Genomic DNA, 17,872 nt, shown 5'->3' with positions numbered 1-17,872 from the left:
GACACTGCCTGGATTAGAGAGGGTGCAGAGGAGATTCACCAGGACGCTGCCTGGATTAGAGAGGGTGCAGAGGAGATTCACCAGGACGCTGCCTGGATTAGAGAGGGTGCAGAGGAGATTCACCAGGTCGCTGCCTGGATTAGAGAGGGTGCAGAGGAGATTCACCAGGACGCTGCCTGGATTGGAGGACACGTCGTGTGATGATAGGCTGAGTGAAGACGGGCTTTTCTCTTCAGAGCGAAGGAGATGACAGGAGACATTTTGCCACTGCAGAATTGTCTAATGTAATCGGACATCATGAAGAGTGAATCTGCAAGATGCTCTGCCGTCTCCCTTAAACTTTCCTCCAATCACCTTTAAATTATGGCGACACACGCACACATTGCTGGAGGGACTCAGCGGGCCAGGCAGCATCCATAGAAAGCGTAAACAGTTGACACCAGGGAGCTGAGTTCCTCCAGCTCCTGCATTTTGTGTAAATTAGCATAATTTTAAGGAGATTGGAGGAAAGTGTGAGGGTGGTGGCAGAGCTACGTTTGTTTTTCAAAAAGGAACGAATGCATGAAACTCTCAGCCAGGGTGGTGACTGAGGCATATACACTGGGGGCATTTGTGAAACTCAGAATGACGGAAAAATGGAGGGCTGGATTTAGCTTGGGCACTAAGGTCGGCATATCATTGCGGGCCGAATGGCCTGTTCTAGACAGGGGCGGGGGAGGGGGAGGTGAACGTGGCGGACCTGGGCAAGCGTGGAATGGCCTGTCACACTCCTGACAGGTAGAAAGGGGAAAGACCCTGGGGTCTTCTCACCACAGGACCCCCCACCCCACCCCTTAGGGCTTCCACAAACCAGCCTCGCACCCTCATCAAGCACAGTAACCCAAGGGGCGAACCTCAGCGATCGGACAGGCAGAAAAGCGAACTCCAGAACTGAAACCATGTAATTTATTTAACTGTTGCCCCCTGCGGAATCCTTCACGTGGAGGTGTGATGGTGTCCTCGGGGATGGTGGGAGGACGGAGGTTTCAGCTGACTTTGCGCCCCCTCGTGGACAGGTGAGGTTCGGAAGGTGGTGCCCCCCACCCCCCGCCCCTTCAGAATGCAGCACGTCCACAGGAGCCAATCCTGCCCAACCTAACGTCCGGCCCCACCCCCTCCACCATGTGACGGATATCTACACAGCAAGATCCCATAAGTATGGGCGAGCGGGGAGGGACACGGGAGAAGAGCTAGAGAAAAGTTGACGAGATGGGGAGGGCGGTAGGGGGAGGCGGAGAGGGGCGGACGGGCGAGAGTGTGAGAGGGAGGGTGAAAGGGGGAACAGGAGGGGAGAGTGGACACCTACAGACACACACCACATCCCCGGGTTCGTGTTTCTGGAGCGTTCGCGCCCCCATCTCTACGACCACCCCTCCCACAGTCGAACATCCCGGCCTGAGACCCGCTCTCCGGCCGTTCCGTGGACCGAGCGTTAGCGGCGATCCCGGATCTCAGCCCCGGGCCCCGCCGTCGGTGTTTCTCTTGGGCCGGCCCGGTGTGCGCGGCTCCCGCCAGTAGTCCTGGCAGAGGCGTTCGATGGCGGATCCGTCCGACCGGCGGCTGCCCGGGTCCGGGGAGGAGGCGGCGACGAAGGGACCCGGCGCTGGGAGCTCGGGCTCCACCGCCGCCCGCTCCAGAACCCGCAGTTCGAGGCGGGCTACGGTCTGGCTGAAGCCGTTCTCGGTGGCGATGCAGTGGTAGACGGCCGAGTCCCGGGGCTCCAGCGAGCGCAGCAGCAGCCCGAGTTCCGTGCGCAGCAACCGCGGCTCCCGGCCCAGCTGGGGTGCAGGGCGTGAGGGTAGGGAAGGAAGGAGAAGTGTTGGGAGGTGGAGATGGAGGGGGGAGGGAGAGCGGGAGAGCAAGGGGGCGGGAAAGTAGAAGGTAGAAGTAGGGGAGAGGGTTGGAGTGAAAAGGGAGGAGGAGGAGAGGAGAGGGTTAGAGAAAGTCGGAGTGGAGGGTAGAGGGGGCAGGGTTGGAGAGGGGGAGTGAAGGGAAGAGGAAGGAGAGGGAAGGGGGAGGGGGATCGGCAAGGGTTGGGGTGTCACGGGGAAAAGAGAGAACAGATCAACAGCAGCAACAGCCGGAGCTCCCCCAGAGCAGAGAAAGCGTGAAAAACACACAGACACGTTAACAGAGACCTTACGCTGTCAGACTCACTCTCTCTCTCTCTCACACACACACACACACACACACACACACACACACACACACACACTCATTCTCACCCTCTCCACTACCTGTTACCCCGCTCCGGTCCTCTTCCTGGTCCCCTTCGCACACTCCGCCCCCTCCATCGACCGGGAACCTGGCTCCTCCACCTCTCCCACACTCACAGCACCGCCAACAACGTCCCCCCCGCCCCGAGTGTTCGTACCAGTTTCCTTCGGGCGGCGGGTGGCCGCTCCACCAGCCACTTGGTGGTGGCTCTGGGCGATCGCGGCCGGCACTCCAAGAATGTGCTGCTCCCCTCCACACCGAACTGGACTGTGTTCGAATCCAGCCTCCCCACTGCGGGCAGAGAGAAACCCGGTCACCGACAGCTCACCGTTCCTCGGGGAACTCAACCCACAGTACCCGCCTCCCTAGATCAGACCGGGAGCACCGTGCACAGATCCCGTCTCCGTATCCCTGGGTCAGACCCACACCGGGAGCACCGTGCACAGATCCCGTCTCCGTATCCCTGGGTCAGACCCACACCGGGAGCACCGTGCACAGATCCCATCTCCGTATCTCTGGGTCAGACCCACACCGGGAGCACCGTGTACAGATCCCATCTCTGTATTCCTGGGTCAGACACACACCGGGAGCACCGCGCACAGTTCCCATTTCCGTAACCCTGGGTCAGACCCACACCGGGAGCACCGTGTACAGTTCCCATCTCCGTATCCCTGGGTCAGACCCACACCGGGAGCACCGTGTACAGTTCCCATCTCCGTATCCCTGGGTCAGACCCACACCGGGAACACCATGTACAGTTCCCGTCTCTGTATCCCTGGGTCAGACCCACACCGGGAGCACCGTGTACAGTTCCCATCTCCCTATCCCTGGGTCAGACCCACACCGGGAGCACAGTGTACAGTTCCCGTCTCCGTATCCCTGGGTCAGACCCACACCGGGAGCGCCGTGTACAGATCCCATCTCTGTATCCCTGGGTCAGACCCACACCGGGAGCACCGTGTACAGTTCCCATCTCCGTATCCCTGGGTCAGACCCACACCGGGAGCACCGTGTACAGTTCCCATCTCCGTATCCCTGGGTCAGACCCACACCGGGAACACCATGTACAGTTCCCGTCTCTGTATCCCTGGGTCAGACCCACACCGGGAGCACCGTGTACAGTTCCCATCTCCCTATCCCTGGGTCAGACCCACACCGGGAGCACAGTGTACAGTTCCCGTCTCCGTATCCCTGGGTCAGGCCCACACCGGGAGCACAGTGTACATTCCCATCTCCATATCCCTGGGTCAGACCCACACCGGGACAACCGTGCACAGATCCCGTCTCCGTATCCCTGGGTCAGACCCACACCGGGAGCACCGTGTACAGATCCCATCTCTGTATCCCTGGGTCAGACCCACACCGGGAGCACCGTGTACAGTTCCCATCTCCGTATCCCTGGGTCAGACCCACACCGGGACAACCGTGTACAGTTCCCATCTCCGTATCCCTGGGTCAGACCCATACCAGGAGCACCGTGTACAGATCCCATCTCCGTACCCTGAGTCAGACCCAAACCGGGAGCACAGTGTACATTCCCATCTCCATATCCCTGGGTCAGACCCACACTGGGAGCACCATGCACAGTTCCCATCTCTGTATCCCTGGGTCAGACCCACACCGAGAGCACAGTGTACAGATCCCATCTCCCTATCCCTGGGTCAGACCCACACCGGGAGCACCGTGTACAGTTCCCATCTCCATATCGCTGGGTCAGACCCACACCGGGAGCACCATGTACAGATCCCGTCTCTGTATCCCTGGGTCAGACCCACACCGGGAGCACCGTGTACAGATCCCGTCTCCGTAACCCACGGTTCCCTTCTACCTGGTGAAACAGATCCCATCCCCGCCGCTTCTGGGGGGCGTTCTCAGGCTCCCTACCTTTCATGTGGAAACCCTGGCACTGACGAATGGGGTCACCATTCCTGACGTCCTGCCGTCTGCTCCGACTGGGGGGGGGGGAGGAGGGAGATAGGAGGAGAGAATTGATTATCTTGGTAGTTCGCTCGATTCCCCTCCAACACTAAATCCCCCCATTCTGTCCTGTCCATTCCCCTCTGTCCCCACTTCACCTACCATCTATCACCTCCTTACCCCTCTGTTCCCCCCCACCTGTCCATACCTCTCCCTTCATCCTGTACTCTCCATCTCCGCCCCACCCCGCTGTCCCCTGCCCATCATCGATTACCTTCTATCCTCTTGCTGACCCGTGCCCTCCACCCTCTGTCCCCTCCTCGCTTCGCCCTCCATCCAGCCTCTCCTCACCTCCCCATCCCTTCTATTTCTCTCTCCCCTCTCTGTCGCATCCTCCCCCAGCCTCCCTCCCTCCCGCTTCTCAGTCCCCTTCCTCCCCCTTCCCTCCCTCTGTTCTCTCCTTCCCTGCCTCCTGTAAACTCTCTCCCCTCCCACCTCTCCGTCCGTCCGTCCCCCCCGTTATTGACGCACCGTTTGGCCGCCGGGCTGTACCGGGAACAGGCCCGTCCGTCCCAGGCGCAGTAGGGGTCCCGTGCCAGGCAGCAGTCGGCACATCCCCGGCCGTAGAGAGCACAGCGGTGCAAGGAGAGCTGCGTCACCCCCACCTCCGACGACACGTACAGCTGCTGCTGTGGGGGCGGGGGGACAGGGGAGCGGAGAGAGAGAGAGCGTTAGCACCCCGGGGGTGGGGGCGGAGACGGGGAACGGGCTGAGCTCTCGTAAAGCGTCGGTCAGAGCGCACCGAGTATCGGGAGCAGTTCTGGTCTCCTGATCTAAGAAGGGACGTGTTGGAGACGGTGCATGAGAACAATCGTAGGAATGAAAGGGTTAACGGGGGGAAGGCGTTTGCATGCTCTGGGCTGAAGTTGAAACTTCAGGAGATCTCATTGAAACGCAATGAATATTGAAAGGCCTCGACAGGGTGGACGCGGAGAGGACATTTCCTATAGTGGGGGAGTCTATGGCAGCCTCAGAGCAGAGGGATGTCCCTTTCGAACAGAGATGAGGAGGAATTTCTTCAGCCAGCGGGTGGTGACCCTGTGGAATTTGAAACCACAGACGACCATGGAGGGAGGCCAGGTTTTGGGGTGTATTTAAAGCGATGGGTTCTTGATCAGTGATTGTGTCAAGGGATACGTGAAGAAGTCGGGAGAATGGGGTGTTGAGAGGGAAATGATGAGCCAAGCGGCCTAATTCTGCTATGGTCTAACGGTGAGACGGCTGGGAGGTAGGGACTGAGGAATGAGGCAGTGATGAGGGGGGGAAGGAACAGATAGGAGGGAGGGTGAGGCGAGAGCGAGGAATGCTCCCCCATTCCACAACCATCCTGTGCAATCCTGGTTCCCGTGTCCTTACTCGTTTCGAGGAGATCTGAATGTCCTTCACCGCCGCGGGAGTCTGCAATGTCACAGAGGTTTAAAGAGGGTTAGAGCACGACAGAGTCTCCCTCTAACCCCAAGATCACCCAGAGCTGGAGAGCACGGGGGCTGGATTCTCATTCTCCCCTCTCTCTCCACCCCCCCTCTCAGCTTCCAGTAGAGATTAAAATTCACTGTCCCTAGGGTCACCAGGGACCAGAAACTCAACCGGACCAGCCACGAGAACAGGCCAACGGTTGGAGTCCTTAGCCTCCCCCAACATCCCAAGGCCTTTCCCATATCTACAAGTCAGGAGTGTGACCGGACACTCCCCACTTGCCCGGCTGAGTTAGTCCATGCATTCCGCATCCACCACATTACCTTTCCCTGTCTACAAGTCAGGAGTGTGACCGGACACTCCCCACTTGCCCGGCTGAGTTAGTCTGTGCACTCCGCATCCACCACGTTAGCTTTCCCACAACTTGTCTGGGTAAGTGTGGCTCCAACAACTCTCAAGGAGAATGATACCATCGAGGGCAGAGCTGCCCACTCAGACAGCACCGTACCCAACCCCCAAAACGCTCCCTTCTCCCCCCCCCTCCACCACAGTGCTAACTTTCCTCCCCATCCCAACTGGAATGCTTCTCCTCATTCCCCGTCCCAACAAAGAATCAGTGGGCTCACGCCCCCCCCAATCCACCCCAACTGAGAATCCGTGAACTATCACCTCTCACTCCCCCAGCCCATCTTGGAATCAAGTCCCTGGTGGACCCTCAACCTTCTCTCCCCAGCCCAACGGGGAGCTGGTGGACTCTCAGCTGCTCCTCAATCCAACCGGGAATCCGTGGATCTTCCCCATCCCAAATGGGGGTGGGTGGACTCCCTGCTGCCCCGGTCGCAAACGTGAATCAACAGACTCTCCACGCCCCAACTGGGAATCCAAGGATCCTCCCCATTTCCAATGACACTGGTAGATCCTCCCCTACCTGGGACTCTCTCCACCCCACCCCTCAATTCAGCTGTGAATTGGTAGACCCACTACCACCTGGAAATCAGTGGTCATCTCCAGCCACCTCCCCCCCCCCACCCAACATCCATCTCCGACCCACTTACCCGAAAAACCTGAACCTCCTCCAGGGTCACTTCCTCCATTTTGCCCTCAGAATCCGTCAGTACGACCACCTTCTGGACCGTGCCCAGGTCTGTGGGGTGGGGTGGGGAGACCAGACACAAAACTTGAGGGTGGAGGTATCACCCCACACCTCCCTCAGCTCCCTCCTCACTGCCACTCCCAAAGTGCAGGGCTCCCTCCACAGTGTCCTGCACACCCTCCTTCCCCCAGTGCAAAGTTCCCTCCTCACTGTCCCACCCCTAGCATGGAGCCCTCTCCTCACAACCCCTCCCCAACATGGAGATCCCTCCCCACCAACCCTGCCCCATCACAAAGCCCCCTCCTCACCGTCCCTCCCCCAGCATGGAGATCCCTCCCCACCAACCCTGCCCCATCACAAAGCCCCCTCCTTACCGTCCCTCCCCAGCATGGAGATCCCTCCCCACCAACCCTGCCCCATCACAAAGCCCCCTCCTCACCGTCCCTCCCCAGCATGGAGATCCCTCCCCACCAACCCTGCCCCATCACAAAGCTCCCTCCTCACCGTCCCTCCCCCAGCATGGAGTTCTCTACTCAACGCCCCTCCCCCAGGACAGAGCTCCCTCGACAATATCACTCCCCCATCACTCCCTACCACGGAGCTCCCTCCTCACCGTCCCCCCCCCCCCCGGTGTGCAATGCCTCTCCTGTAGCATAGAGCTCCCCCCTCAACCTCCCTCCTCCCCACCCCTCCGCCCACCTGTGCCGAGGAACAGGACCTCGTAACGCCCGTCCACCGCGTCGACCCGATCGACGGCCAGGGCAGTGAACCGGTAGGGAGTACCGGTCCTGAGCACCAGGGGGCGGCCGTGCGTGGGCTGCACCGCGTTGTACATCAGCGGGTGGGTGCGCACGAAGTGAAGGAAGCCGTCCCGATAATCCTTGCTGGTGCGGACGTCCGGCGTGAACTTGCCCCCTGCGCACTGAGGGAGCAGAGGGATCAGTTCCCCGGCTCACTGCCTCCCTCCCTCCCTCCGTCAGCACCTTCAACCACCGCTGAAACCGGCCTCACGAAACCTTTTATCCTCCCCCGCTACAGGACAGACACGGAAATAGTGGCGAGGGCAGAGAAGAGATTTACTGGGACGCTGCCTGGATTAGAGAGGGTGCAGAGGAGATTCAGCAGGACGCTGCCTGGATTAGAGAGGGTGCAGAGGAGATTCACCAGGACGCTGCCTGGATTAGAGAGGGTGCAGAGGAGATTCACCAGGATGCAGTCTGGATTAGAGAGGGTGCAGAGGAGATTCACCAGGACGCTGCCTGGATTAGAGAGGGTGCAGAGGAGATTCACCAGGATGCAGTCTGGATTAGAGAGGGTGCAGAGGAGATTCACCGGGACGCTGCCTGGATTAGAGAGGGTGCAGAGGAGATTCACCAGGATGCAGTCTGGATTAGAGAGGGTGCAGAGGAGATTCACCGGGACGCTGCCTGGATTAGAGAGGGTGCAGAGGAGATTCACCAGGATGCTGTCTGGATTAGAGAGGGTGCAGAGGAGATTCACCAGGATGCAGTCTGGATTAGAGAGGGTGCAGAGGAGATTCACCGGGACGCTGCCTGGATTAGAGAGGGTGCAGAGGAGATTCAGCAGGACGCTGCCTGGATTAGAGAGGGTGCAGAGGAGATTCACCAGGACGCTGCCTGGATCAGAGAGAGTGCAGAGGAGATTCACCAGGATGCTGTCTGGATTAGAGAGGGTACAGAGGAGATTCACCGGGATGTTGCCTGGATTAGAGAGGGTGCAGAGTTGATTCACCAGGATGCTGTCTGGATTAGAGAGGGTGCAGAGTTGATTCACCAGGATGCTGTCTGGATTAGAGAGGGTGCAGAGGAGATTCACCAGGATGCTGCCTGGATTAGAGAGGGTGCAGAGGAGATTCACCAGGACGCTGCCTGGATTAGAGAGGGTGCAGAGGAGATTTACCAGGACGCTGCCTGGATTAGAGAGGGTGCAGAGGAGATTCACCAGGACGCTGCCTGGATTAGAGAGGGTGCAGTGGAGATTCACCAGGATGCTGCCTGTATTAGAAAGGGTGCAGAGGAGATTCACCAGGATGCTGCCTGGATTAGAGAGGGTGCAGAGGGGATTCACCAGAACGCTGCCCGGATTAGAGAGGGTGCAGAGGAGATTCACCAGGATGCTGCCCGGATTAGAGAGGGTGCAGAGGGAGATTCACCAGGAAGCTGCCTGGATTAGAGAGGGTGCAGAGGAGATTCACCGGGATGCTGTCTGTATTAGAGAGGGTGCAGAGGAGATTCACAGGGATGCTGTCTGTATTAGAGAGGGTGCAGAGGAGATTCACCAGGATGCTGCCTGGATTAGAGAGGGTGCAGAGGAGATTTACCGGGATGCTGTCTGTATTAGAGAGGGTGCAGAGGAGATTCACCAGGATGCTGTCTGGATTAGAGAGGGTGCAGAGGAGATTCACCAGGTTGCTGCCTGGATTAGAGAGGGTGCAGAGGAGATTCACCAGGATGCTGCCTGTATTAGAGAGGGTGCAGAGGGGATTCACCAGGACGCTGCCTGGATTAGAGAGGGTGCAGAGGAGATTCACCAGGACGCTGCCTGGATTAGAGAGGGTGCAGAGGAGATTTACCAGGACGCTACCTGGATTAGAGTGGGTGCAGAGGAGATTCACCAGGATGCTGCCCGGATTAGAGAGGGTGCAGAGGGAGATTCACCAGGAAGCTGCCTGGATTAGAGAGGGTGCAGAGGAGATTCAGCAGGACGCTGCCTGGATTAGAGAGGGTGCAGAGGAGATTCACCGGGACGCTGCCTGGATTAGAGAGGGTGCAGAGGAGATTCACCAGGATGCTGTCTGGATTAGAGAGGGTGCAGAGGAGATTCACCAGGATGCAGTCTGGATTAGAGAGGGTGCAGAGGAGATTCACCGGGACGCTGCCTGGATTAGAGAGGGTGCAGAGGAGATTCAGCAGGACGCTGCCTGGATTAGAGAGGGTGCAGAGGAGATTCACCAGGACGCTGCCTGGATCAGAGAGAGTGCAGAGGAGATTCACCAGGATGCTGTCTGGATTAGAGAGGGTGCAGAGGAGATTCACCGGGATGTTGCCTGGATTAGAGAGGGTGCAGAGTTGATTCACCAGGATGCTGTCTGGATTAGAGAGGGTGCAGAGTTGATTCACCAGGATGCTGTCTGGATTAGAGAGGGTGCAGAGGAGATTCACCAGGATGCTGCCTGGATTAGAGAGGGTGCAGAGGAGATTCACCAGGACGCTGCCTGGATTAGAGAGGGTGCAGAGGAGATTTACCAGGACGCTGCCTGGATTAGAGAGGGTGCAGAGGAGATTCACCAGGACGCTGCCTGGATTAGAGAGGGTGCAGTGGAGATTCACCAGGATGCTGCCTGTATTAGAAAGGGTGCAGAGGAGATTCACCAGGATGCTGCCTGGATTAGAGAGGGTGCAGAGGGGATTCACCAGAACGCTGCCCGGATTAGAGAGGGTGCAGAGGAGATTCACCAGGATGCTGCCCGGATTAGAGAGGGTGCAGAGGGAGATTCACCAGGAAGCTGCCTGGATTAGAGAGGGTGCAGAGGAGATTCACCGGGATGCTGTCTGTATTAGAGAGGGTGCAGAGGAGATTCACAGGGATGCTGTCTGTATTAGAGAGGGTGCAGAGGAGATTCACCAGGATGCTGCCTGGATTAGAGAGGGTGCAGAGGAGATTTACCGGGATGCTGTCTGTATTAGAGAGGGTGCAGAGGAGATTCACCAGGATGCTGTCTGGATTAGAGAGGGTGCAGAGGAGATTCACCAGGTTGCTGCCTGGATTAGAGAGGGTGCAGAGGAGATTCACCAGGATGCTGCCTGTATTAGAGAGGGTGCAGAGGGGATTCACCAGGACGCTGCCTGGATTAGAGAGGGTGCAGAGGAGATTCACCAGGACGCTGCCTGGATTAGAGAGGGTGCAGAGGAGATTTACCAGGACGCTGCCTGGATTAGAGTGGGTGCAGAGGAGATTCACCAGGATGCTGCCCGGATTAGAGAGGGTGCAGAGGGAGATTCACCAGGAAGCTGCCTGGATTAGAGAGGGTGCAGAGGAGATTCACCGGGATGCTGTCTGTATTAGAGAGGGTGCAGAGGAGATTCACAGGGATGCTGTCTGTATTAGAGAGGGTGCAGAGGAGATTCACCAGGATGCTGTCTGGATTAGAGAGGGTGCAGAGGAGATTCACCAGGTTGCTGCCTGGATTAGAGAGGTTGCAGAGGAGATTCACCAGGATGCTGCCTGTATTAGAGAGGGTGCAGAGGTGATTCACCAGGACGCTGCCTGGATTAGAGAGGGTGCAGAGGAGATTCACCAGGACGCTGCCTGGATTAGAGAGGGTGCAGAGGAGATTTACCAGGACGCTGCCTGGATTAGAGTGGGTGCAGAGGAGATTCACCAGGACGCTGCCTGGATTAGAGAGGGTGCAGTGGAGATTCACCAGGATGCTGCCTGTATTAGAAAGGGTGCACTGGGATGCTGCCTGGATTAGAGAGGGTGCAGAGGGGATTCACCAGGACGCTGCCCGGATTAGAGAGGGTGCAGAGGAGATTCACCAGGACGCTGCCTGGATTAGAGAGGGTGCAGAGGAGATTCACCAGAACGCTGCCCGGATTAGAGAGGGTGCAGAGGAGATTCACCAGGATGCTGCCCGGATTAGAGAGGGTGCAGAGGGAGATTCACCAGGAAGCTGCCTGGATTAGAGAGGGTGCAGAGGAGATTTACCGGGATGCTGTCTGTATTAGAGAGGGTGCAGAGGAGATTCACCAGGATGCTGTCTGGATTAGAGAGGGTGCAGAGGAGATTCACCAGGTTGCTGCCTGGATTAGAGAGGGTGCAGAGGAGATTCACCAGGATGCTGCCTGTATTAGAGAGGGTGCAGAGGGGATTCACCAGGACGCTGCCTGGATTAGAGAGGGTGCAGAGGAGATTCACCAGGACGCTGCCTGGATTAGAGAGGGTGCAGAGGAGATTTACCAGGACGCTGCCTGGATTAGAGTGGGTGCAGAGGAGATTCACCAGGACGCTGCCTGGATTAGAGAGGGTGCAGTGGAGATTCACCAGGATGCTGCCTGTATTAGAAAGGGTGCACTGGGATGCTGCCTGGATTAGAGAGGGTGCAGAGGGGATTCACCAGGACGCTGCCCGGATTAGAGAGGGTGCAGAGGAGATTCACCAGAACGCTGCCCGGATTAGAGAGGGTGCAGAGGAGATTCACCAGGATGCTGCCCGGATTAGAGAGGGTGCAGAGGGAGATTCACCAGGAAGCTGCCTGGATTAGAGAGGGTGCAGAGGAGATTCACCGGGATGCTGTCTGTATTAGAGAGGGTGCAGAGGAGATTCACAGGGATGCTGTCTGTATTAGAGAGGGTGCAGAGGAGATTCACCAGGATGCTGTCTGGATTAGAGAGGGTGCAGAGGAGATTCACCAGGTTGCTGCCTGGATTAGAGAGGGTGCAGAGGAGATTCACCAGGATGCTGCCTGTATTAGAGAGGGTGCAGAGGGGATTCACCAGGACGCTGCCTGGATTAGAGAGGGTGCAGAGGAGATTCACCAGGACGCTGCCTGGATTAGAGAGGGTGCAGAGGAGATTTACCAGGACGCTGCCTGGATTAGAGTGGGTGCAGAGGAGATTCACCAGGACGCTGCCTGGATTAGAGAGGGTGCAGTGGAGATTCACCAGGATGCTGCCTGTATTAGAAAGGGTGCACTGGGATGCTGCCTGGATTAGAGAGGGTGCAGAGGGGATTCACCAGGACGCTGCCCGGATTAGAGAGGGTGCAGAGGAGATTCACCAGGATGCTGCACGGATTAGAGAGGGTGCAGAGGGAGATTCACCAGGAAGCTGCCTGGATTAGAGAGGGTGCAAAGGAGATTCACAGGGATGCTCTCTGTATTAGAGAGGGTGCAGAGGAGATTCACCAGGATGCTGCCTGGATTAGAGAGGGTGCAGAGGAGATTTACCGGGATGCTGTCTGTATTAGAGAGGGTGCAGAGGAGATTCACCAGGATGCTGTCTGGATTAGAGAGGGTGCAGAGGAGATTCACCAGGTTGCTGCCTGGATTAGAGAGGGTGCAGAGGAGATTCACCAGGATGCTGCCTGTATTAGAGACGGTGCAGACGGGATTCACCAGGACGCTGTCCGGATTAGAGAGGGTGCAGAGGAGATTCACTAGGATGCTGCCTGGATTAGAGAGGGTGCAGAGGAGATTCACCAGGATGCTGTCTGGATTAGAGAGGGTGCAGAGGAGATTCACCAGGACGCTGCCTGGATTAGAGAGGGTGCAGAGGAGATTCACCGGGATGCTGCCTGGATTAGAGAGGGTGCAGAGGAGATTCACCAGGATGCTGCCTGGATTAGAGAGGGTGCAGAGGAGATTCACCAGGATGCTGACTGGATTAGAGAGGGTGCAGAGGAGATTCACCAGGATGTTGCCTGATTAGCGAGGGTGCAGAAGAGATTTACCGGGATGCTGCCTGGATTAGAGAGGGTGCAGAGGAGATTCACCAGGACGCTGCCTGGATTAGAGAGGGTGCAGAGGAGATTCACCAGGACGCTGCCTGGATTAGAGAGGGTGCAGAGGAGATTCACCAGGATGCTGCCTGAATTAGAGAGGGTGCAGAGGAGATTCAGCAGGACGCTGCCTGGATTAGAGAGGGTGCAGAGGAGATTCACCAGGATGCTGCCTGGATTAGAGAGGGTGCAGAGGAGATTCACCAGGATGCTGCCTGGATTAGAGAGGGTGCAGAGGAGATTCACCAGGATGCTGCCTGGATTAGAGAGGGAGCAGAGGAGATTTACCAGGATGCTGCCTGGATTAGAGAGGGTGCAGAGGAGATTTACCAGGACGCTGCCTGGATTAGAGAGGGAGCAGAGGAGATTCACCAGGATGCTGTCTGGATTAGAGAGGGTGCAGAGGAGCTTCACCAGGATGCTGCCTGGATTAGAGAGGGTGCAGAGGAGATTTACCAGGACGCTGCCTGGATTAGAGAGGGTGCAGAGGAGATTTACCAGGACGCTGCCTGGATTAGAGAGGGTGCAGAGGAGATTCACCAGGACGCTGCCTGGATTAGAGAGGGTGCAGAGGAGATTTACCAGGACGCTGCCTGGATTAGAGTGGGTGCAGAGGAGATTCACCAGGATGCTGCCCGGATTAGAGAGGGTGCAGAGGGAGATTCACCAGGAAGCTGCCTGGATTAGAGAGGGTGCAGAGGAGATTCACCGGGATGCTGTCTGTATTAGAGAGGGTGCAGAGGAGATTCACAGGGATGCTGTCTGTATTAGAGAGGGTGCAGAGGAGATTCACCAGGATGCTGTCTGGATTAGAGAGGGTGCAGAGGAGATTCACCAGGTTGCTGCCTGGATTAGAGAGGGTGCAGAGGAGATTCACCAGGATGCTGCCTGTATTAGAGAGGGTGCAGAGGGGATTCACCAGGACGCTCCCCGGATTAGAGAGGGTGCAGAGGAGATTCACCAGGATGCTGCACGGATTAGAGAGGGTGCAGAGGGAGATTCACCAGGAAGCTGCCTGGATTAGAGAGGGTGCAAAGGAGATTCACAGGGATGCTCTCTGTATTAGAGAGGGTGCAGAGGAGATTCACCAGGATGCTGCCTGGATTAGAGAGGGTGCAGAGGAGATTTACCGGGATGCTGTCTGTATTAGAGAGGGTGCAGAGGAGATTCACCAGGATGCTGTCTGGATTAGAGAGGGTGCAGAGGAGATTCACCAGGTTGCTGCCTGGATTAGAGAGGGTGCAGAGGAGATTCACCAGGATGCTGCCTGTATTAGAGACGGTGCAGACGGGATTCACCAGGACGCTGTCCGGATTAGAGAGGGTGCAGAGGAGATTCACTAGGATGCTGCCTGGATTAGAGAGGGTGCAGAGGAGATTCACCAGGATGCTGTCTGGATTAGAGAGGGTGCAGAGGAGATTCACCAGGACGCTGCCTGGATTAGAGAGGGTGCAGAGGAGATTCACCGGGATGCTGCCTGGATTAGAGAGGGTGCAGAGGAGATTCACCAGGATGCTGCCTGGATTAGAGAGGGTGCAGAGGAGATTCACCAGGATGCTGCCTGGATTAGAGAGGGTGCAGAGGAGATTCACCAGGATGTTGCCTGATTAGCGAGGGTGCAGAAGAGATTTACCGGGATGCTGCCTGGATTAGAGAGGGTGCAGAGGAGATTCACCAGGACGCTGCCTGGATTAGAGAGGGTGCAGAGGAGATTCACCAGGACGCTGCCTGGATTAGAGAGGGTGCAGAGGAGATTCACCAGGATGCTGCCTGAATTAGAGAGGGTGCAGAGGAGATTCAGCAGGACGCTGCCTGGATTAGAGAGGGTGCAGAGGAGATTCACTAGGATGCTGCCTGGATTAGAGAGGGTGCAGAGGAGATTCACCAGGATGCTGTCTGGATTAGAGAGGGTGCAGAGGAGATTCACCAGGACGCTGCCTGGATTAGAGAGGGTGCAGAGGAGATTCACCGGGATGCTGCCTGGATTAGAGAGGGTGCAGAGGAGATTCACCAGGATGCTGCCTGGATTAGAGAGGGTGCAGAGGAGATTCACCAGGATGCTGCCTGGATTAGAGAGGGTGCAGAGGAGATTCACCAGGATGTTGCCTGATTAGCGAGGGTGCAGAAGAGATTTACCGGGATGCTGCCTGGATTAGAGAGGGTGCAGAGGAGATTCACCAGGACGCTGCCTGGATTAGAGAGGGTGCAGAGGAGATTCACCAGGACGCTGCCTGGATTAGAGAGGGTGCAGAGGAGATTCACCAGGATGCTGCCTGAATTAGAGAGGGTGCAGAGGAGATTCAGCAGGACGCTGCCTGGATTAGAGAGGGTGCAGAGGAGATTCACCAGGATGCTGCCTGGATTAGAGAGGGTGCAGAGGAGATTCACCAGGATGCTGCCTGGATTAGAGAGGGTGCAGAGGAGATTCACCAGGATGCTGCCTGGATTAGAGAGGGAGCAGAGGAGATTTACCAGGATGCTGCCTGGATTAGAGAGGGTGCAGAGGAGATTTACCAGGACGCTGCCTGGATTAGAGAGGGAGCAGAGGAGATTCACCAGGATGCTGTCTGGATTAGAGAGGGTGCAGAGGAGCTTCACCAGGATGCTGCCTGGATTAGAGAGGGTGCAGAGGAGATTTACCAGGACGCTGCCTGGATTAGAGAGGGTGCAGAGGAGATTTACCAGGACGCTGCCTGGATTAGAGAGGGTGCAGAGGAGATTCACCAGGACGCTGCCTGGATTAGAGAGGGTGCAGAGGAGATTTACCAGGACGCTGCCTGGATTAGAGTGGGTGCAGAGGAGATTCACCAGGATGCTGCCCGGATTAGAGAGGGTGCAGAGGGAGATTCACCAGGAAGCTGCCTGGATTAGAGAGGGTGCAGAGGAGATTCACCGGGATGCTGTCTGTATTAGAGAGGGTGCAGAGGAGATTCACAGGGATGCTGTCTGTATTAGAGAGGGTGCAGAGGAGATTCACCAGGATGCTGTCTGGATTAGAGAGGGTGCAGAGGAGATTCACCAGGTTGCTGCCTGGATTAGAGAGGGTGCAGAGGAGATTCACCAGGATGCTGCCTGTATTAGAGAGGGTGCAGAGGGGATTCACCAGGACGCTGCCCGGATTAGAGAGGGTGCAGAGGAGATTCACCAGGATGCTGCACGGATTAGAGAGGGTGCAGAGGGAGATTCACCAGGAAGCTGCCTGGATTAGAGAGGGTGCAAAGGAGATTCACAGGGATGCTCTCTGTATTAGAGAGGGTGCAGAGGAGATTCACCAGGATGCTGCCTGGATTAGAGAGGGTGCAGAGGAGATTTACCGGGATGCTGTCTGTATTAGAGAGGGTGCAGAGGAGATTCACCAGGATGCTGTCTGGATTAGAGAGGGTGCAGAGGAGATTCACCAGGTTGCTGCCTGGATTAGAGAGGGTGCAGAGGAGATTCACCAGGATGCTGCCTGTATTAGAGACGGTGCAGACGGGATTCACCAGGACGCTGTCCGGATTAGAGAGGGTGCAGAGGAGATTCACTAGGATGCTGCCTGGATTAGAGAGGGTGCAGAGGAGATTCACCAGGATGCTGTCTGGATTAGAGAGGGTGCAGAGGAGATTCACCAGGACGCTGCCTGGATTAGAGAGGGTGCAGAGGAGATTCACCGGGATGCTGCCTGGATTAGAGAGGGTGCAGAGGAGATTCACCAGGATGCTGCCTGGATTAGAGAGGGTGCAGAGGAGATTCACCAGGATGCTGCCTGGATTAGAGAGGGTGCAGAGGAGATTCACCAGGATGTTGCCTGATTAGCGAGGGTGCAGAAGAGATTTACCGGGATGCTGCCTGGATTAGAGAGGGTGCAGAGGAGATTCACCAGGACGCTGCCTGGATTAGAGAGGGTGCAGAGGAGATTCACCAGGACGCTGCCTGGATTAGAGAGGGTGCAGAGGAGATTCACCAGGATGCTGCCTGAATTAGAGAGGGTGCAGAGGAGATTCAGCAGGACGCTGCCTGGATTAGAGAGGGTGCAGAGGAGATTCACCAGGATGCTGCCTGGATTAGAGAGGGTGCAGAGGAGATTCACCAGGATGCTGCCTGGATTAGAGAGGGTGCAGAGGAGATTCACCAGGATGCTGCCTGGATTAGAGAGGGAGCAGAGGAGATTTACCAGGATGCTGCCTGGATTAGAGAGGGTGCAGAGGAGATTTACCAGGACGCTGCCTGGATTAGAGAGGGAGCAGAGGAGATTCACCAGGATGCTGTCTGGATTAGAGAGGGTGCAGAGGAGCTTCACCAGGATGCTGCCTGGATTAGAGAGGGTGCAGAGGAGATTTACCAGGACGCTGCCTGGATTAGAGAGGGTGCAGAGGAGATTTACCAGGACGCTGCCTGGATTAGAGAGGGAGCAGAGGAGATTTACCAGGATAATACCTGATGAGAGATAGTGTCTAATGAGGACAGGCTGTGTGACCTGGGGCTTTTCACTGGACTGGAGGGTGATAGGTGACTTGATCGAGGTGTCCAAGATGATAAGAGGCAAAGATCGAGAGGACTTTACCTCAAGGCAGAAATTGCTAATACGAGGGGGAACCATTTTAAGATGATTGGCGGAAAATATTGACGGGA

At 56.9% G+C, this 17,872-nt stretch overlaps 1 protein-coding gene across 2 annotated transcripts in view; it reads right to left on the bottom strand.

Moving 5' to 3' along the window:
* Positions 1 to 931: 931 nt before the first annotated feature.
* LOC132380579 (semaphorin-3F-like) overlaps positions 932 to 17,872 on the bottom strand; it is a 52,306-nt gene continuing 35,365 nt past the window's right edge. The window contains exons 10-16 of one of the 2 annotated variants that reach the window (XM_059949496.1): positions 7,442 to 7,664; positions 6,705 to 6,793; positions 5,590 to 5,631; positions 4,705 to 4,859; positions 4,141 to 4,208; positions 2,414 to 2,547; positions 932 to 1,817 (exon numbers count right to left, since the gene is read on the bottom strand). In XM_059949496.1, coding sequence (XP_059805479.1) covers positions 1,491 to 1,817; positions 2,414 to 2,547; positions 4,141 to 4,208; positions 4,705 to 4,859; positions 5,590 to 5,631; positions 6,705 to 6,793; positions 7,442 to 7,664 — 1,038 coding nt within the window. In that variant the 3' untranslated portion in view covers positions 932 to 1,490. Of the gene's footprint in view, positions 1,818 to 2,413; positions 2,548 to 4,140; positions 4,209 to 4,704; positions 4,863 to 5,589; positions 5,632 to 6,704; positions 6,794 to 7,441; positions 7,665 to 17,872 lie in introns of both variants that reach the window. The other variant, XM_059949495.1, reaches the window with a different exon arrangement.

This window comes from Hypanus sabinus, chromosome 24 (genome assembly GCF_030144855.1).
Source record: "Hypanus sabinus isolate sHypSab1 chromosome 24, sHypSab1.hap1, whole genome shotgun sequence".
NCBI classification, from domain to species: domain Eukaryota; kingdom Metazoa; phylum Chordata; class Chondrichthyes; order Myliobatiformes; family Dasyatidae; genus Hypanus; species Hypanus sabinus.
Note: the sequence above shows the minus strand (reverse complement) of the source record. Positions and strands in the feature narration are given on the sequence as shown.